This window comes from Ursus arctos, unplaced genomic scaffold (genome assembly GCF_023065955.2).
Source record: "Ursus arctos isolate Adak ecotype North America unplaced genomic scaffold, UrsArc2.0 scaffold_3, whole genome shotgun sequence".
Lineage (NCBI taxonomy): Eukaryota > Metazoa > Chordata > Mammalia > Carnivora > Ursidae > Ursus > Ursus arctos.
Genome location: NW_026622985.1, coordinates 58810323 through 58829091, shown reverse-complemented (window position 1 = coordinate 58829091; position 18769 = coordinate 58810323). Strand labels below are relative to the sequence as shown.

General features: G+C 37.4%; 1 protein-coding gene across 2 annotated transcripts in view; it reads right to left on the bottom strand.

Moving 5' to 3' along the window:
* ITPRID1 (ITPR interacting domain containing 1) overlaps positions 1 to 18769 on the bottom strand; it is a 130824-nt gene that overhangs the window by 50315 nt on the left and 61740 nt on the right. For both annotated transcript variants that reach the window (XM_057304279.1, XM_057304278.1), the window contains exon 11: positions 14638 to 14695. In XM_057304279.1, the coding sequence (XP_057160262.1) occupies positions 14638 to 14695 (58 nt within the window). The remainder of the gene's footprint in view (positions 1 to 14637; positions 14696 to 18769) is intronic.

The window sequence follows — 18769 nt, the reverse complement described above, 5'->3', positions numbered from 1 at the left end:
CTCAACAGAATAACATTGGAAATAAGAAAACAGTGGAGCAAAGCTTTCAGAATTCTGCAGGAAATGAATGTACAATTTGATGCTGAGCCAACTTACCAATCAAGTGTGAGGGCGGGAAAAGACATTCAGATACACAACATCTTACGAAATTTACCCTTTTTGCATACTTCTTAGGAAGCAACTAGAGATAATCTTCCATCAAAGTGAAGGCACCCATCAAGACAGAGAAGTACCAAACAAGAACAAAAAACGAAACCTGGAGATCCAACGAAGATAAAACCCAAAGGAATTTCCAAGGTGTTGCCAAGATATCCTAGAATGACAACCGTGCATCAGGCAGTAAAGGGCCACCATCTGATGGGAAAGGCACACTGAGGGCAAGGCTTTGTTTTCTGATTCTACATCCTTTTAATCTAATGAAATCAGTGGAGAATGTTCTATGAGCAAAAAGGGGGGAAAAAAGGAGAATTCAAAGAGAGAAAAGAGGGAAGACTTGAGCTCTAGGAAAGAGAGAATCTAACCCAAGAAAAAGGCAAAGGAAAAAAATCCCAAGGTTGACTGCTTCATAGCAGGCTTAGAAATCACAGCATCCAGAGGAAAAAAGAATGAAAATTACCATAAGGGTAGAGGCCAAGAGTACACCGAAATTATTAGATTTGCTAGCCCACATGAGATAAAATTTTACTTTAAAAAAAAAGTACCGAGAAGGTATTCGAAGGTGTAGAAAGAGTTGGCAATATGCACAAAGGAAAATAATAAGGAAAAAATGCTTTTCCAGAAATATCTTGCTCCATATCTTTTATTCAGTATGTCCATGTAAACCTTCAGTGTCTTCAATTTCCCTGATGAACTCCTCTGTCGATACAATAGTTGATATAAATATTTGAAAATGAGTGTCTGATGGACATAAAAAATCTTTTATTTCTCCAAATTCAAAGCTCTTTCTCCATATCAAGTCAGATCAACAGAAACCTATGAGAGGGGACTGCATGATCTTTACAGTTTTATCTGCGTGACCTTGGTTTCATTTAAGCCTCAGTGGATTGGCCATCATGAGTTACTGTCTGTCTGTCTGTCTTGTATCACTGCAGACATTTGGGGATGAGCTTGGTTGTCTTTTTATCATAGGCAGAAGTACGGCTCCTGGGAAATCTTTCTCGATCTATTCACCCATTGAACAAAACATTTTGAGCTTCTAATAGGAGTCAGGAGGTCCCCCACCAGGTTAAAAGGGGTTGTGTGTCAGGGTCTTCCGACTGCTAGGAAATCATAATTCATTCACTTTCCAGTTAACAAAGAGTAAACAATGTTTTTTGGAACAGTCTTCTTTCTCAGAATGAAAGAATTTATACTATCAGTATTATTTATTAATATAATAGGAACAATAATGATAAAAACCAAGCTTTGAAAGTCCCCGGAGGCCAACTCTACACATTTTTAAAAGAAAGTCACTTAATGAAAATAGAGCATTTGCAACTTCATACCATGTTACATTTTATAAAATAAATTACAAAGCCCATGGGTTAAAGCGTCAGACCCTGATCAAGGTTAAACCCGTGGGATTACCATGCAGGTGGGCAAACTGCACATGCTGCAGGAAATCGACCATGTCAGATATGATCGTTGATGTCTGTGTGGGCACCAGAAGCCGACGAGAGTTGGCAGTGGAAGAAACCAATCAAAATCTCAGCTGCTCTGGCTCTGTGCCTCTCTCTAACCTCTCTACCCAGGAAGAAGAATGAGCCTTACCTCTGGCTTCAACTTGCCCAGGGAAGGCTGGGAGGGGGAGATGCCAACTCTCTTTCCAAGGTGAGGAGAAGAACCAGAATGCGATCAATTACAGAAGGAAAAATCCTAATACTCAAAGCGTCTTCTGGAACTGGTTTCCTTTTCATTGGGACACCCTATTTGCTCAACCTTTTCTAGAGCCTCGTGCTTACAGGATGGTGTTTGCTACAGCAGACAAGAGTTGGAACTTCCTTCTGACAGATCCTGGAAAAGGAGCAGGAAAGCTATGATATCCCCCTTGTACTTTCCCAAGCCACTGATCTTCAGAGTACTTCGTATAACCTGGGACTTTTGGCAACAAACAAACAAACAAACAAACAAAGCCCTTTTAATTGATGGCCTAGTTTCTTGATTAATGGCCTTGTTAATTAATGGCCTTGTTTCACCTTGAAAGGTTTTACAGGAGCACTTGGCCAGTGATCAAAGGGACACAGAAAGGAGTAGAGGAGAAGCGGGAGGGCTGAGCTGGGGTAAGAAGAGGGGACCAAACACAAGATAAAAAGCATCTGAAACACATCGACTTACCGTCCTTCCTTCATCTTTGCCGCCTCCATCAACTGCCTTGGCCACACCCCCCTTTCCCCTTGTAATCACCATTGCAGGATTGAAAACATCGGTGAGAGAGTGATTTTCAAATTCCCTTCCAAAACAATCTCTCAGGCTAAAATGAAATAAAGCCGTCTTGGTTTCATAGCTGGCATAAACTATCTTCTGAAAAAACTTTGGAACACATCTCTTGTTACATATGAATTTAAATACTAACTCAACCCTTGGTTAAGTCATAAACTTCACTTTGCTACCTTTGTTAGTGTGGATGATTTCAACCATGTGAATACACTTTGATTTTAATATTTCCTTAGAATTCTCTGTTGAACTGTCACTCAGTTTTTTTTTTTTAAGATTTTATTTATTTATTTGACAGAGAGACAGAGCGAGAGAGGGAACACAAGCAGGAGGAGCGGGAGAGGGAGAAGCAGGCTTCCCGCTGAGCAGGGAGCCCGATGCGGGGCTCGATCCCAGGACCCCGGGATCATGACCTGAGCTGAAGGCAGACACTTAATGACTGAGCCACCCAGGTGCCCCGAACCGTCACTCCAGTTCTACCTACATTTTTATATTCTGGTGGTATCTTGGCTATTCTAACATAACAACATTAAAATTTTTGCTAGGGAAATAGGAGTGTTTTAACAAGAATAAAAGCTTGGGGTCAGACAGAGCTGTGAATCCCAGCTCAGTCACTAACTAGCTGAGGTAGCTTGATCCAAATTACTTATCTTCTCTGAGGCTTGCTTTTCTAATCTATAAAATGGGAGTAAAATCCACTTACCCCCATGGTTGTTTTGAGGACAAATTAAGAATGTAAAATGCTTTGTAGAGTGCCTGGCACACAGAATGCTCAGTGAAGACGTACGCTTGTTCCTTAAACCCATTCCTCATGCGACCCCTCTGTAGATGTGATGCCAACCCTTAGCTATGAAGATGCATGGAGAGGATGCTTAAAAGAAGTTAACAGTCTTGTTAGGGACATATGTCTTACCAGCTAATTATAGTTGAAGGCAAACTGTGTTAAGGCCTAGAGTAAAGGCATATGTCAAAATTTAGGGGAGCACTGAAGAAGGTGTATCCCCAGGGAACAGCATTCTTGGAGGAAGTGACAGAAGAGTCATCACCGAACCGAGACACTGACGATGGGTGACATTTGGCATGTGAAAGAGGAGACTGGAAGTGGATTCCGTGAAAAAGAAGCAATGCATTGCAGAGATGGAAACGATGGGGAGTGCTGGAGGACACCGAGCAACCCAATAGATGCAGTGCAGGCTACAGGAGAGGAAGCGAGGCTGCCAGGATGGACTGAGGCCAGAATGGGACAGCCCTTGAATTCCATCCTAAGGAGATGCACATTTATACAGAGACAATTGAGAGAAATAATTTGTTAAAAAAAAATTATGAGTAGACACGACAGCATCCTTATGGCCGTACAAGCTACCAAAGACATGTAGGGTGTTGTATCTACAGAACTTAGCATCAAGCAACTGCCCCTTTCATTCCATAGTGGATAATACCAGGCTTCACGCTATTGGAACATACTCAGTCAATTAAGAGAAGTACTGATTGCCGGCTGCAAAATATCTCCATGGTGCCAAAACGTCTGTGGAGTGGGTGGGGAGAGGGAGGGAAGGTGTGATAATTAAAAGAATTGTTACTTGCGATGTCACAGGAGCCAATGTGTTAACTCTGCATGCTGGGAAGCTAGAGTGCTCCCAGCTGCCACGGGAAGGGAGGATGTGGCTTGATCCCTGGCACCACTCGTTGGGACAAGATGAATCACAAATGTGTTAATAGTGAGGTTCCATGTCATAATGTGCCAGATGGAGGTGGTTACATCTCTGATTGATTGCCTCCTGGCCAAGACAGGGGTTTTCCAGAAGGCAAAATTGGCATTGGAGCTCTAGGGATCAGCAGGTCTTTATTTTGGTCAATGTGGACCTGACATTCTAGACTTTATGAAGTGTGGCTACCCCCAAGACACGGGCAGCCAGAAACAGTACGTGGATGAAGAAAGAGGTGATGAGGGTGTGATACATGCAAGAAACAGGTTTTGCACTGGACGGAGCTCCTCTGGCTAAACGTGGCCATTAAGGAATCCACGGGGGGCACTGGAAAGAAGGGGGTGGGGTGCAGGTGGGGAGTTGCTTGTGAACAAATTAAATAACTCGAAAGGGAGAAAGAAGATCAAAGAAGAGAAGGAGCAAGAGAAGGAGCTTCAGATGCCAAATCCCCACAGCAGCGGAGTTGGGATGCCAGGCTGAGGCCACCGGGCTGAACTACAGAGCAGAAGCATCGTGGGGTGACCTTCCTGCCGGTTCCCTCCCACTCACCCTGAACGTAACCACCCAGCTCTTTGTTGTGGTGCTTTTCTTCCCCCAGTGCAAGCCTCGAACTATAAACAGCCAACTACAAGGGCAATAACTGCGGCGTCCTACTGGGAACCAACGCAGCCTCTCGTGCAGGCGCTGGGTCCTAATACAGGACAGTGAATAAAGCTTCATTACAGAACAATGGAGTTAGCTGCCAGAGCCTACAGATTTAAATAAACAACAAATAAGCAACATCTGCTCCAGCATATGTGTATGGTAAAAAAAAAAAAGTCACAAAATAAAAGAATTTGTAAATGCCAAAAGCAACACTAAACTGCCAGTGCTACTGTAGAGTGAATTTTTAATTGCACATGCAAAGAGGCAGGCTGTGGGTATTAGTCTCGCATATGTCTTGTTGCTGCCAACCTGGGAGTATAGATGAATTTAATTAAATAAGGATTATCCCTTCTCCCCAGTACAATTACTTATTTATAACAATGATAAAATTGCCTAATAAAAAAATTGTAATATTTCAAAAACAAGCCTGGAAAACACCCTGCTTTCTGTGTAAGTTGTTCAGAGCTGTTTGAGTTTGAGTGTGTCTTTTAAAATGAAGTCTTTGCCTACTGCCAAGGAAGAAAAAACAAACAACAACCCTTATCATAAAGCCTGCTGCAGTTAAACAGCCAGAGATGGCATTATGGAGAGAAATATAAAGAAGACACAGAGCAGCATGGGAATTGCCTTTCGTGGGGCGTGTAGAAAATTAAGCAATTGGACTGAAATGGAGGCCAGGCGACTGAGCCAAGGGACAGGGCCACTGAGGCTTGGGCTCCCCCAGTGACCTGGTCCTAATCTGTTTTGTGAACAGGCAGTCACCGGTGATCAGTCAGTTCCCTTTATTTTGGCTAGCCCTCTCCCCTGTGTGCTAATTCTCTGAAAATAAGTCACACCACCCAAACCAAACAAACAACAAAAGAGGTGGGCACTCCAGCCCCTCTTCTCAGTGCCAGCGGAGTTCATTTTTTTTTTACCTCCAAGTTAGCAACCCACATCATCAGGGAGGCCAGTGGTGATAATCCAAGTATGAGACTGTAGATGGGAAAGAGGATTCATGTGTAAATTACTACAGAAATCAGTATCTTCTGAGTCTCGTGATCTATATCTTTGAGCAATTTTGTTGCCGTCATAGCTTTTCTGCCCTGGGAGGTGAGGCAAGTGCTAAGAGCTTATGACCAGGTGCATTCTCTCAAAGTCAGTTCAGAAGCCAGCCAGAAACACAGGGCAGTCAGGGGCTCTGGGGCGTGTGGCTGTAGGCAGTTACACCACCTCTCCACCTCAGTGATCTCATCTGTGCAATGGGAATAGTAATGATAAGAGTTCACCTCCAAGGGAGGATTCAATGAATTAATACATGTAAAGTGCTTGGAACGGCACCTGGCATGAAGTTTGCGCTCGATAAATGTTGCCAAGTGTTTAAAGGGATGCTTTAGCAAGGCACTCAAATCTGTTCTTGGCTCTTTCCCGGATGTTGGCAGCTTTCGATTTATCTTTTGCTTTTCCTTCGTGACACTTATTACAATTGTAATTCAATAATTAATTGGTTTTTCCTGATACTCACAAGCTCCATGAGACTAAGTTCTGTTTTGCTTTCATTTGTATCCCCAGCACCTAGACCAGGTTCTTACATGTATAAGCGCTCATTAAATATTCATTGAATGAATGAATTCAGTATGGAAGGAACTAGATTTGAATTCAAAAGATCTTAACCTGAATTTTGGTCCTTCCTTTGCCAGCTGTGTAAACTCAGGCAAGTTGCTCAATTTGTTGATGTCTTATCTCCAAAGAGGAAAGAGTAGTATGGTGATTACATTAAATAATATAATTGAAACGGCTCAGGACACTGCAAATGTGGCTATTAAATATAAATTGTTAATTAACAATGAACTGCTTCCTAATAATAATTGTAATTGATTGGAATATAGAACTAAGCAACAGATTCCGTGTATATTCAGGGAAAACAGCTTTCTGAGAGATGTTGCTGGAATGTGTGCAAAACCAAAATAAATTAAGTCTATATTACTTAGGACTAAATGCAACATGCAAAAAGAAAGCACCAATTCATAGATTTGAAAGGAATATACATATTGGATACAGTCTTAATTTACAAATACTGAAATCTATGCCAGTAAAATCATTAAAAGTACCATGTGCTGTATTTTAAGATAATCATTACACTCTGCCCACAGTGCACTGTTGCAACATTAAATCACCACTGGTGAATTCGAATGGAAACTCTTCCGGCTAAGGTAAGAGAAGCTTAGATGGTGTCATGTATGGGGCTCCCTGATGGGTCAGGCACTGTGCTAGGCATGGGGATGGCAGGTAAATAAGACAAGATTCCTATTCTCAAGCAGAATGTAATTTAGTGTAAAGGAGAGAGGCAAATGGTTACTGTTTTTCCAGATGAGTCCTGTAGAGGTGTTATTTGCCAAGGCTAGCAATAGCATAAAGGTAGAGAAGAGAAAGGAGGAAGAATGGTAGGGACTGTGTAATTTGTCTGCTTAAGAAAAGAGAATGGGCTTTTTTGGGTGTTCTTCTAAATTAATATACCAGCCCCTTTGAAATAATAGAGAGATGAGAGAGAGAGAGGGAGAGAAAAAGAATGAGAAATTGAAAGAGAATAAACAGAATCTAGGTCAGTGGTAACTTATGAGGAAGAAGACAAAAGGCCAACTAGGAGACAGGATATAAAAGGTACCCCTTCAAAGCTACCTTTTCCAAATCTGCTTTGGAGCAAAAATCCTACTAGCAAAATCTTAATAATTTAGCTCTCACTCAATCCCCAAACATACTCAATTTGCAAAAATGAACATTTAGCATTATCTTGGTTGAATGATTATATTTATTCTATTGTGGACAAATTAGCAAATACAGAGAGGCAAAAGAAGGAAAAACCAGATGTCACTTATCATCTAGACTGCTATTATCTATACCATGTACACTCGCGCTTTCCCTATTTTTGTTTTTTTTTGTGGGAGAGTTGAGAGTTAGAAACTTGTATTAAAAAATTTAACTTGTACCATATAAAATATATTAAAAAAAGGAAAAAAAATTACCTGAAACCCATCATCATGAGATGGTCACCAAACTATTAACTGTGGTTTAACTCATATGCAATTTTTAAAAAGATTTTATTTATTTGAGAGAGACAGAGAGTGAGCAAGAGAAAGAACACAAGCAGGGGGGAATGGCAGGCAGAGGGAGAGGGAGAAGCAGGCTCCCCGCTGAGCAGGGAGCCTGATGCGGGGCTGGATCCCAGGACCCCAGGATCATGACCTGAGCCAAAGGCAGACACGCTTAACTGATTTAGCCACCCAGGCACCTCTCATATGCAATTTTTATGTGTATTATATAGATTATATATGTAATTTTATATAAGTGAAATTGAGATCTTTTTCTGTAAAAACACATTTTATTTTGACTTGTTAAAAACCACTGTTGCATGAAACACCAGTTCTCATTTTTGATGACTGCATGATACTACATATAATGTATCATGTTTTACTTAAACAATCCTTTATATTGGACATTTAAGCTAGTTCTGATTTTTCACACCTCTTTTATAATTGCTTTTGGAAAGCTTCTGAGGGGACATACTCAGGTAGGAAGATACACACAGTTGCAAAGTTCCTAATACATATTGTTATATATTGCCTTCCAGAAAGCAATGCGTATTCTTGCCAACATTAGATTATATGAGTTCTTAAACCTCTATCAATTTAATAACTCATTTGCCTATTTTAGTGTATATTTAGTGTTTATTTCTTAGGTTACTACTGAGGTTGAAAACTGCTTCGTTTGCATTAGCTTATTTAATAAAATTCCTACTGACATCTTTATTTTTTGTTCAATTCTCTTGTATTGGGAAATTTCAAACATGTACAAAGTATAGAAAATAACACAACATGTATCTATTTCTTGTTGTCACCTACCAGTTCTATTAAAATTTAACATTTTTCCATAGTTACCTCAGATTTTTTTTTAAAGGTTAACATTACAGATACAGTAGTCTTATTTACCTGGGTTTATCCCTTCCTGATCCCATTGCCTCCCTCCTCCCCAGAGTTAACCAGGATCCTGAATTTGGCGTTTATATTTCCATTGTATATTTCCGTGCTTTTACTTGGTATATGCATTAGTAATACACACCAAGTTTTGCTAAGGTCAATGTATTTTATATATTGTATGCACCTAATTGTTATTTATTTACCCCCACCTTATATTCGTGATATTTTATCATGTGGACAAATTAACTTGTTTGTTTATTATCATTGCGGCATATTACATTCTACTCTATGACGACACTATGATATCATTAACCTTATTCTTATTGATTTGATTGCCTTTAGATTGTTTTAAGTTTTTCACTATTTCTGTATTACAAAACATGTTTTTATATGGTCATTCACCTGCATATGAGTGTGAATTTCTCTAGGGCATACGCCACCAATGAAATGGCTGAGTCAAAGGGTCTGTGAGTCTTCCACTTTACTTGGTTTTGCCAAACTGCTTTGCAAAATGGCTGTATTTTAATGTCTTCCTAATTTGGTTATTGGTGGTGCTTGAAAAGAATACTGATTTTTGCATTTTGCTCTTGCATTCAACAAACTTGTTAAACCTTATTATTCTATGAATATGCCTATTAATTCTCTTGGGATTTCTAGGCAGACAGTTATTTTGTCTGCAAATGTGGACAGTTTTGAAGTTTATATACATCTTACTTCACGGTGTTGCCATTCTGCTCTGACCTTTGGTTTGATGCTGAATAGAAGTAGTGTCAACAGGTCTTGCTCGTGGTTGAATAGGATTTCCTTAAGGGTTTTGTTGTTGGGATTGACAGTTGCTATCAAGATTTGATAGATGCCACTTACACTTAGAAAATTTCCTTCTATTTCTACTTACAAAGAGTTTCTGTTAATTCTTTGTGGTTTATGATGAAAATACACTCTCAGCTTGTCATTTACTTTTTAATTTTTAATGATTATTTTTCATACATAGGTGTTCAATGTTAGGTAGTGAAAAATTGATTAATTTAATTAGCGATTGCATTTTAAGCCACACTTTACAAATAGTTTTCTATTGCAAAATTATATAAAATTCATCTACATTTACACTTTTTGCCCTTTTATAATACGGGCGTGTTTTCTGAATTTAATTGTCTATCTCAAATTTCATTTATCTAAAGTCTTGTTGGTAAACAGTGAAATATTTTATAAGCATACACATCTTTTTCATAAACTATCGAGTTGATCATATCATTTATTTCCTTTAATAATTTATCATTGAAGTTAATAAATTAGTTTTTCCATTGTTGAGACACTGAAATCTTCAAATGAAAGCTAGTTTTCAAGGATTAGTATACTTTTAATGTTTTACTGCATTTAAATCCTCATTACTTTATTGAAAAATGTTTACATCTGTATTCATAAGTAAAATTTATCAATTTTGTGAGCCTTCACAGTTAACTTTGAAATCAGAGTTTGTTTGTTTGTTTTTTAATCTAAAAGCAACTGGAAAGATTCACAAATGTTTATATTATCTGGAAGATTTATACGGAAGAGCAATTATCTCTTGAAAAATTGAGAGTCTACTCATGTAACAATTTTGGTTTTATTTTGTCATTTTTCATTGTTGATCTTGGAGATAGTTTTTGGTAAACTCAAGTTTTGTTTGTTTTCCCCCTCTCTGGTATTAGTTTACTTAACAGTTCTATTATGTTACTTTGTTATTTTTTTGGTTTAAAATAGATATGTATATATTAATATTGGCCACATAATACCAATATAAAATTTGGTAATATAAATACATACCTTTTCTAAAATAGTATCTATATTAATTATCCCTGGTTTTAATTATACCACTGTATTGGTATTCCTTTATAATTTAAACATGCGTTTTGCATATGGTTTAACTTCTTTTCTATATCGGTGGTTCTGTCTTTTCTCTAATTTTATTTTGATTATCTAATTTTGTTTGTATGCCTTTCTCTCTTCTATTGTTTGACAGCTTTGTTTTTATTCAGACAAATAACTAGTGCTTTGACTTTAATTATCAAATATTTTTTTCTGCTTTCTATGTGATTAATTTCTGGCTTATTAACCTCTAACTTCTAATGATGTTTATTTTACTGTTTTTATGATGACTTCTAGAGGCAGATAATTTATTTTAGTTTGTACTTGTTTGATAATGAAAGCAATTAATGCTATGACTTTGCCTCAGATTACTGCTTCTGTCCCAGTTCTTCAATTTTATATGAAATATTCATCAGCATTATTGAGATGATCTGAATTTATAGTTTTAAATGAGCAACTTCTGCACTTTTTGTAGGATGGAGACCTCAGTCCCCAAGTCCTGGATTTAGTATTTTGTTTTGTTTGTTAGGAAGAGGAAGTGTTATTTATATTTTTATTTTTGAATTCAAATATTACAGCATTTATCCACGTTAAGGTGGCCTATGCATAATGTGTGCATATGTAAGAAGTCAATGAAATAATCTTTGCACTTACAAATTGTTAGCTCTTTTAATAAAATATACCAACAACACTGAGAAAGAATACTTACTTCAATATTTTTCTATTATGCTCATGTTACCAATTATAATATTAATATATTACCTATCACCTGTTACTATGTCATATTTGATCTGTAAAAAACTGAGAGGAATATGAAAATCTCCCAGTTTTGGAAGACATGGTGGTTAAAGGATACAAAGTTATAATTATGTAGGATGGATAAGTCTAGAGATCTAAGGTATCTGGTGACTATAGTCAATAATACTGTATTAAATGTTGAAAATTTGCTAAGAGAGTAGATTTCAGGTGCACTTAACCACCCACACAAAATGGAAACTGTGTGAAGAGATGATATGCTAAGTAGCTTGATTATGGTAGTCATTTCAATATGTATATGTATATCAAATCATCCTGTTTCATAACTCAAATACACACAATATTTATTTAAAAATTAAAAAAATTAAAAGTGTCCAAAATTTTGGACTGGCTGTCACGGGGAGCAGAGAATTAATAACAACAAAATCTCCCATTTTTTATTGTGTCAATTTCCTATAGTATCACCAGAATTTTTTGCTAAGTAGTGTTATGAAAATAACATATGCACATGGTAACAAAAGAAAATTAAATGATGCCAATTAATTTAAAACATGTTAGTTTCCCTTCTGTTAAGGTACTTCCATTAGCAGCAGTTCCTTATATATACTTCCAGAAGCATTCTGTGCATACTTTCTCCCCTCAGTAGAAATAGATAACTTTTTTAATAAAAAGAGGTGTCTATATAAAATTTTTTGCACAGGGGTGCCTGGGTGGCTCAGTCGTTAAGCATCTGCCTTTGGCTCAGGTCATGATCCCAGGGTCCTGGGATTGAGCCCCACATCAGGCTCCCTGCTCAGTGGGAAGCCTGCTTCTCTCTCTCCCTCTGCCCCTTGCTCGTGTTCCCTCTCTCACTGTCTCTCTCTCTGTCAAATAAATAAATAAAAATCTTTTTAAAAAAGAAAAAAAAATCTTTTGCACCTATTTTTTTCTCATTTAACAACTGTGTATCTTTGAGACCTTTCCATATCAACACACAAATATCTGCTTCATTTTTCAAAATAAAAGTCTGAATAGATTTTAATGTAAAAATGTACCATAATTATTTAAAGCTAATTTATACTTTTGGGTAAGTAGGCCGCCTCTAGCTGTTTGTGATTATAAATATATTTTTGCAGTCAAAATCCTTGTGTATACACTGGAGTCTACTGTTGGGTCAAAGTGCAGAACTGGAAGAGTTGCATATATTAAAAATTATGTGACATTGACAGATTATACTTCAAGTAATTATGATGATTTTAACTCACAACCAACAATGGGTACGTTTTTTTCACATTTTTACTATCACATTGTATTACTAAACCTTTAAATACCTGTGACCCAGAACCACAGTTGATTATTATCTATCATGTTTCTGTGGGTTGACTCAGCTCAGCCATGTGGTTGTTGACTGGATTCTCTCATGTGGTGGCAGTTAGATGACATCTGGGCTGGAGTCATCTGAAAGTTTGACTGGGTTGGACATCTACGATGCCTCACATGAAGGCTCATTCAAGGCTGTCCACCAGAGTGGACATGCTCATGTGGCTTGGGATTTTCACAACATGAGGGCTAGTTTCCTAGAGGGAATGTTCCAAGAGCAAGTATGTCAAGAGCCAGGAAGCAGCCAGGTGGGTTAAGGGCTACACACTGGACATAGCACAGCGTCACTTCTGCCACAGCCTATTGGTCACAATAGTCCAGGTACCTTCATTTTTGAAGGAAGTCATCTTTCCAACTTTGAGTCAAAATTCATTCATTTATATTCATAGACACATACATACATAAATTCATTCAGATATACAATCTGTTTATATATATAATGATTCATTCATTCATTCATTCATATATAAATAAAAGTAATCCTTTTCCCTTTCTCCCATTAATAGAAATAGAACTAGTTTTACTTATTTTTTTTCTCAGTCCTATTTTTTTCTTGGGTTAATGACACTGTTTTTTTTTTTTAAAGATTTTATTTATTTATTTGACAGAGATAGAGACAGCCAGCGAGAGAGGGAACACAAGCAGGGGGAGTGGGAGAGGAAGAAGCAGGCTCCTAGCGGAGGAGCCTGATGTGGGGCTCGATCCCAGAACGCCGGGATCACGCCCTGAGCCGAAGGCAGACGCTTAACCGCTGTGCCACCCAGGCGCCCCAATGACACTGTTTTTAAAAGTAATAAATTATATTTGCTTTACTTTAGTTCAGATTTTCTCCATTAGGCTAACCTTCACCCATCTTACTTTGCCCTGTGAATTTGAAATTAATTGTAGGTTAGTGCTTTTGCCTAACTCCCCAAATCATTTTTTGTAGTGATTGGGGTGACTTACATGATATCAGCAGACCTCTTAATTGAATGTCAAGGAAGGCAGTTCCTATAGGCACAGGGACCTCCAGCTTCATTGAGAGGCATTCAATTAGATGAAAACAGATGCTTATTTTTGTCTTATAAACCTCAATGCAGGTTATGTGGTAATTACTTCGAAGAGCAGGATAACAATTTATGTAATCAGCAGGACCCTATAATTACTAATGCATAATTTCTAAACAGCATTTAGCAAAATGAGGCCCATACATACACTTTGTAATGAAAAAGATGTGTTTGACACCACATTAAATTAAATTAAAAATTTGCATATTTTCTTCCAGGAAATGCACTAGCTTCATCTGCTTTAGTTTGCTTCACTAATCCCTGTCTACTTTTAGCTCTGTTATAGGATCATGGAAATGCTGAATCACAATGATGGCTGAATGGGAGCATAAGAATGAGGAGTAGAGAAAGCCCTCCTTCTCTGCTGTCTAGGATTCTATAACAGGATTCTGAGAGATTATTTGGAAAGTAACATCTAGGTAACTTGTTTCCATGGAGGGTTAATATGAAGGTCCTACCATCACTTAATTTAGAATGTAAGGGCTAGCAGAAACCTTAAAAAATTACCTCCATTTACCTAAGGCCCAGTAAAATGATATGACTTTTGTCACATCAATCAGTTGTCAGTAGGAGTTAGAAAGTATTCACTCAGTCCCAGTCTTATGTGGAATCCCTTCCACTCTCCTGGTCAAATCACACAGAGTTAATCTGAGACAAACCACATACTGCATCAACCCCAGGGATATGGGACATACCTGTAGTAAGTCATTTGAAATTTACACGTACATTGCCATTGCGAGTAGGTTTTTAGTAGTGGTAGATAGAAATAGTAGTGGTAGTAAATGGCAGCAGTAGTAGCTACGCCATTTTCTGAGGAGAATTTAAACTCTACATATTAAGAAAGTTGAGTACTAGCTATTTATGTGCTCTTTCTGAAAGGCCATTGGTGACTTTGCAAACCATGATAAATCTTACCTGTAATTCCTGATGTCATGTCAAGAGGATTACCAGTCTCTTCTTCAAAGCTCTGGACCTGAGACACCAAAATACATCAATCTCATTAGGAATGTTTTCATAATAAATTCACTTCATTTATTTAATCTACATTTAATGAGTGCCTCCTGGCTACTGCTAAGAGGATTAACCATGACTTCTGAACTCGAATAGCTTACAGTCTGCTGCAGGCCGGTGGCACGTACAAGGCACTCAGGATAAAGAGTCAAAGAACTAAAGGAGATCAGGAGGGAGAAATGGGGAATCACTTCTGGGTGGGAGGAATAGAGACCCTGTCTGGAAGATGTAGCATCTGAGTGAAACATAAATAATAATAATATTATTATTCAAGATTGTTTTTTTATCCTAAAGAGCTTTAAATATATTTGGAAAGAGCAAGTTATTTTCCACATATAAGTTTATCTAAGGGATTTATTTATGACTTGGTAAATTTATGGAGAGCAATTCAGAAAATTCACAACTCAGTTGCTCTACAGAGCTTAGACAGCTCAAAGTAAATTGGTTTTCCAAATTGATAGAGCAGAATTTATTTTTAAAATTCTTTTCAGAAATTAATAAACACTACTCTATTGAGAATATAATTATGAATAAAACAAAATAATAAATATTTCTTTACAAGTAATAATATAGATTACTATAGAAGCTGGATAAAGTTAAAGAAGGTAAGAAAATAGTTACGGTTAATATTTTGGAGTGTGTTTTACAGATTTCCTTTTTAATATGTTTTTCTGAATATAGTTATGTAATTAAAGCTCTTCACTCAATCAAAAATTTTCACTCAAAACTTAGAAGGGGAACTTTTGTCCCACTTGTAAGATTTCTTTGAAAACACCACTTTTAATGACTTCACAAGAGACCATATTTGGAAGGTACATTAATTTACTTAATGGCTCCCCTAATGTTGGAATGTTTTCTGAATTTTGCAAGTAAAAGTAATAATGGTGAGATGAGTATCCTTGTACAGAAATCTTTTTCTACATGTCATATTATTTCTTTGGACTGATGTTTGAAGAGTGAAAGCTGAATCAAAGGACATTTAAACATTGTGGTACATGTGGCCAAAAATGACTTTTAATTCAGGCATAGACACCACGAGGATATATTGCTCAGCAATGTCAGAACAACTATTTATTCCTTCTTTTTAATCCTTCATCTCTTTTCTTCAAAGAAATTGCTTTATACTTGTAATTAATTAGACATACTTCTACACCTTATTTTTATTGGTTTTGTAACTCAAACGAGTGTTCATCATATAAGTTTTTAAGGACAATAAGGAAATTCTTTTGCTCTGATTATTATCATGGAGAAAAGCCCAGTTAGTGCGATGTAAATTATGTATTCAACTGTCAAGAAATAACCCTCACACAACAAAATCCCAACAATTTAAAATGAAAACCAGATGCATTCTTGGGTTAGTCCACCTAAGCCAAACTTACTAATACATTTTTAAAAATTAAAAATGAAGAAACAGTTACTAATTTTGGAAACATTTGCCACCTAATCAGGATGCCCATTGGCATTATTTAATAATACGGGCAATATTCTCACATATGAATTCTAGAGAGCAGGATCTCTGTGTGGAAGTGAGAGGAAGATTAAAATGCTTGATTGTGGATATCAAGAAGCATCCCACCTTGACTGTAAGTCAATTTACGATTGCAGATGCTTCATTAGTATTAAATTCTCAATATGTTTGGGAATTAAAAAAGAAAGGAGCAGACTCAGTTTTACTAAGTAAAATTAAACACAAAAATATGTTGATTTCTGCATTAAAAAATTATGCACAATTTTCTTGGAATCATAATTTTGAAAAGTAAGCCAATATTGCCAAATTTAGCCTTTAGTAGGGTTAGGGAAAGCACCATGGATTGATCTGGAGGCAAATTTTGGCCAATCGCAGCTGAAATTCTGATAGCTAGATATTTAAGGACATTGGCTCATGTTTTAAATGCCATGAAAATCTGCCAATTTCACACGTATTTTTCATTTCTTCTAATTGGATTTTTAAATTTGCCATTAAAAAATGACTATTAAATCTGGCATTGGCTCCTGTTTAAGACGAAACCTACCCAAGCTTCATTTACTCATCCATTGGTATCGAGTGAAACAAATATTTTTCTCCCAGTCTGTGATGAGGATGTAATATTTAAAGTATATTTTTTAGAAAAACAACATTTAAGTAGTGAGCTTCTTTTACATTGTTTTGGGGGCTCTCTCTGCCTTAGATACACAGATAGCCTCTCACACACACAAATCTGGGCAAATACTAAAGAAACACCATAACAAAGTTGGCTATGTAGTTCAACAGAATATTCCGTTACTCTATGGATCCACCACAGACTAAATTAATTTTATCAAATATTTTTCATGTTGACTTATTCATTCATAAATATTTACTGAGTGCCTACTATGTGCCTGAACACAGGTGAGTTTGTTTCCTTTTATTTTGGTGTCTGAGTTTCTTCCTACCCCCACATATACTACTAGACAGCTTTTCCTTGAATAATGGTCTTTTAAGAATATTTGAAGTGTACCATGAAAGAATTAACACACTTTTCTCAGTCCTTTTTATGCTGAATATGATATTTATCTCTCCCGGTACTCTCACATCTAGAAGGCATCCAGTGGACATTATTTTCCTCTAAGTCAGTCTAGCCCGAAGCATAGAAAACTTTGTAAGGGGACAGTAGCGCCCGTGGGGCATGCCAACAGGCTGGAGATGGTGACATTTCTTGTTTGGACTGCAGATTTTCTTGATATTCTTTATAGTACTTTAAAGAGTAGTTTGTTAATTAAATAATCTTTGCAAGATTGAATTAAAAGAAAATAATTTTTCTTAGTGCCACCTCAGTTTATCTTCAAATCAGGGTGTGAGACCAAAGGTCTTCTTTTTCTCCATTTGTAATTTTTATTCATTTGTAGGCTATTGGTTTACATTCAGATTAATATTTTAAGGTTCTTTTTAAAAATATTTTAAGGTTCTTGAAATCATTTCTGACAGAAGACACATACACATATAAACATATATACATAGATATAAGGATCATTGACAGCTATGTATTTTGAGGCAAACTTTACCTCTCTGTGGGATGGGAGGGGCTACCAATAGGCATATTCACCTACTTCCTCTTCTTTTAGGGCTATGGGTCAGCCTTACTTCCCCCAAGTTCCTTGGTCCTCTCAGTCCCCTGGCTGGTTAAGAACCTCTCTTCTTGCTCCTCAAATATTCCAAACAGGTCTAGAGTGACATAAATTTCACCAGTAGAGCTGGCACTCTCCCTGCATATTACTGGTTTCTGTACCCATCCCTGCCACTGTACAGAGGTTCCCTTAGAGGGTGGAGTCTGCCCCCCAGAGCCCATCAGAGTGCCTTGCATATCTAGGGCCCAAAGGAAAGGTGGGCCCACCTTGGGATTTGAATAAGAATATCCTGCCCCACTTCTGGATAATTTACGTGATAAAGGGGAAAATTTTGCTCTTTTGTTCTTCTTGTCATTATATTAAAGAAAAGAGAAATGTGTGAAAATGTGTATATATGTTTTTAATAAAAGACTGAGGAGTGCATGTGGGGGTGTCAACTAAATGAGGGTGAAAATTAGCATGAGTGAGCGAAGGTAAAGATGAAGGAGCATATTGCAAAATATGTGACTATATAATATATATATATATATATATATATATATATATATATATATTATTGACTGACGTTAGCCCTTCTCCCAGTCAGGAGAGAAAAGTGTATGGGGTTACTGGGCTCTGACCCTGGGTGGATGGGAAATGAATGGTGTGGAGAGGCAGTGTGAAGAGGCACGAGTGGGGAGAGGGTCTGTGAAAGTGTAATCTTTTTCCTATCGCGTGTTTCACGCCCATGTTTTAAGAACAGAATGTATGGTGATCAGGCTGCATAAGATGTGGTAAAAAGGATGGACTGCGTGAACTTCAGTCAGCCCACAGGACCCATGCCAAGGGGTGCTGCGCTGCCGTGCAGGCCAGGGAGAACCAGAAGTGGGAGAACTACCCCTACGCCTCAGCCTCAGATGCATTCATACTTTTCCAGCATTGACTCATGGCAGCATAGAGTGAGGCAGACAAT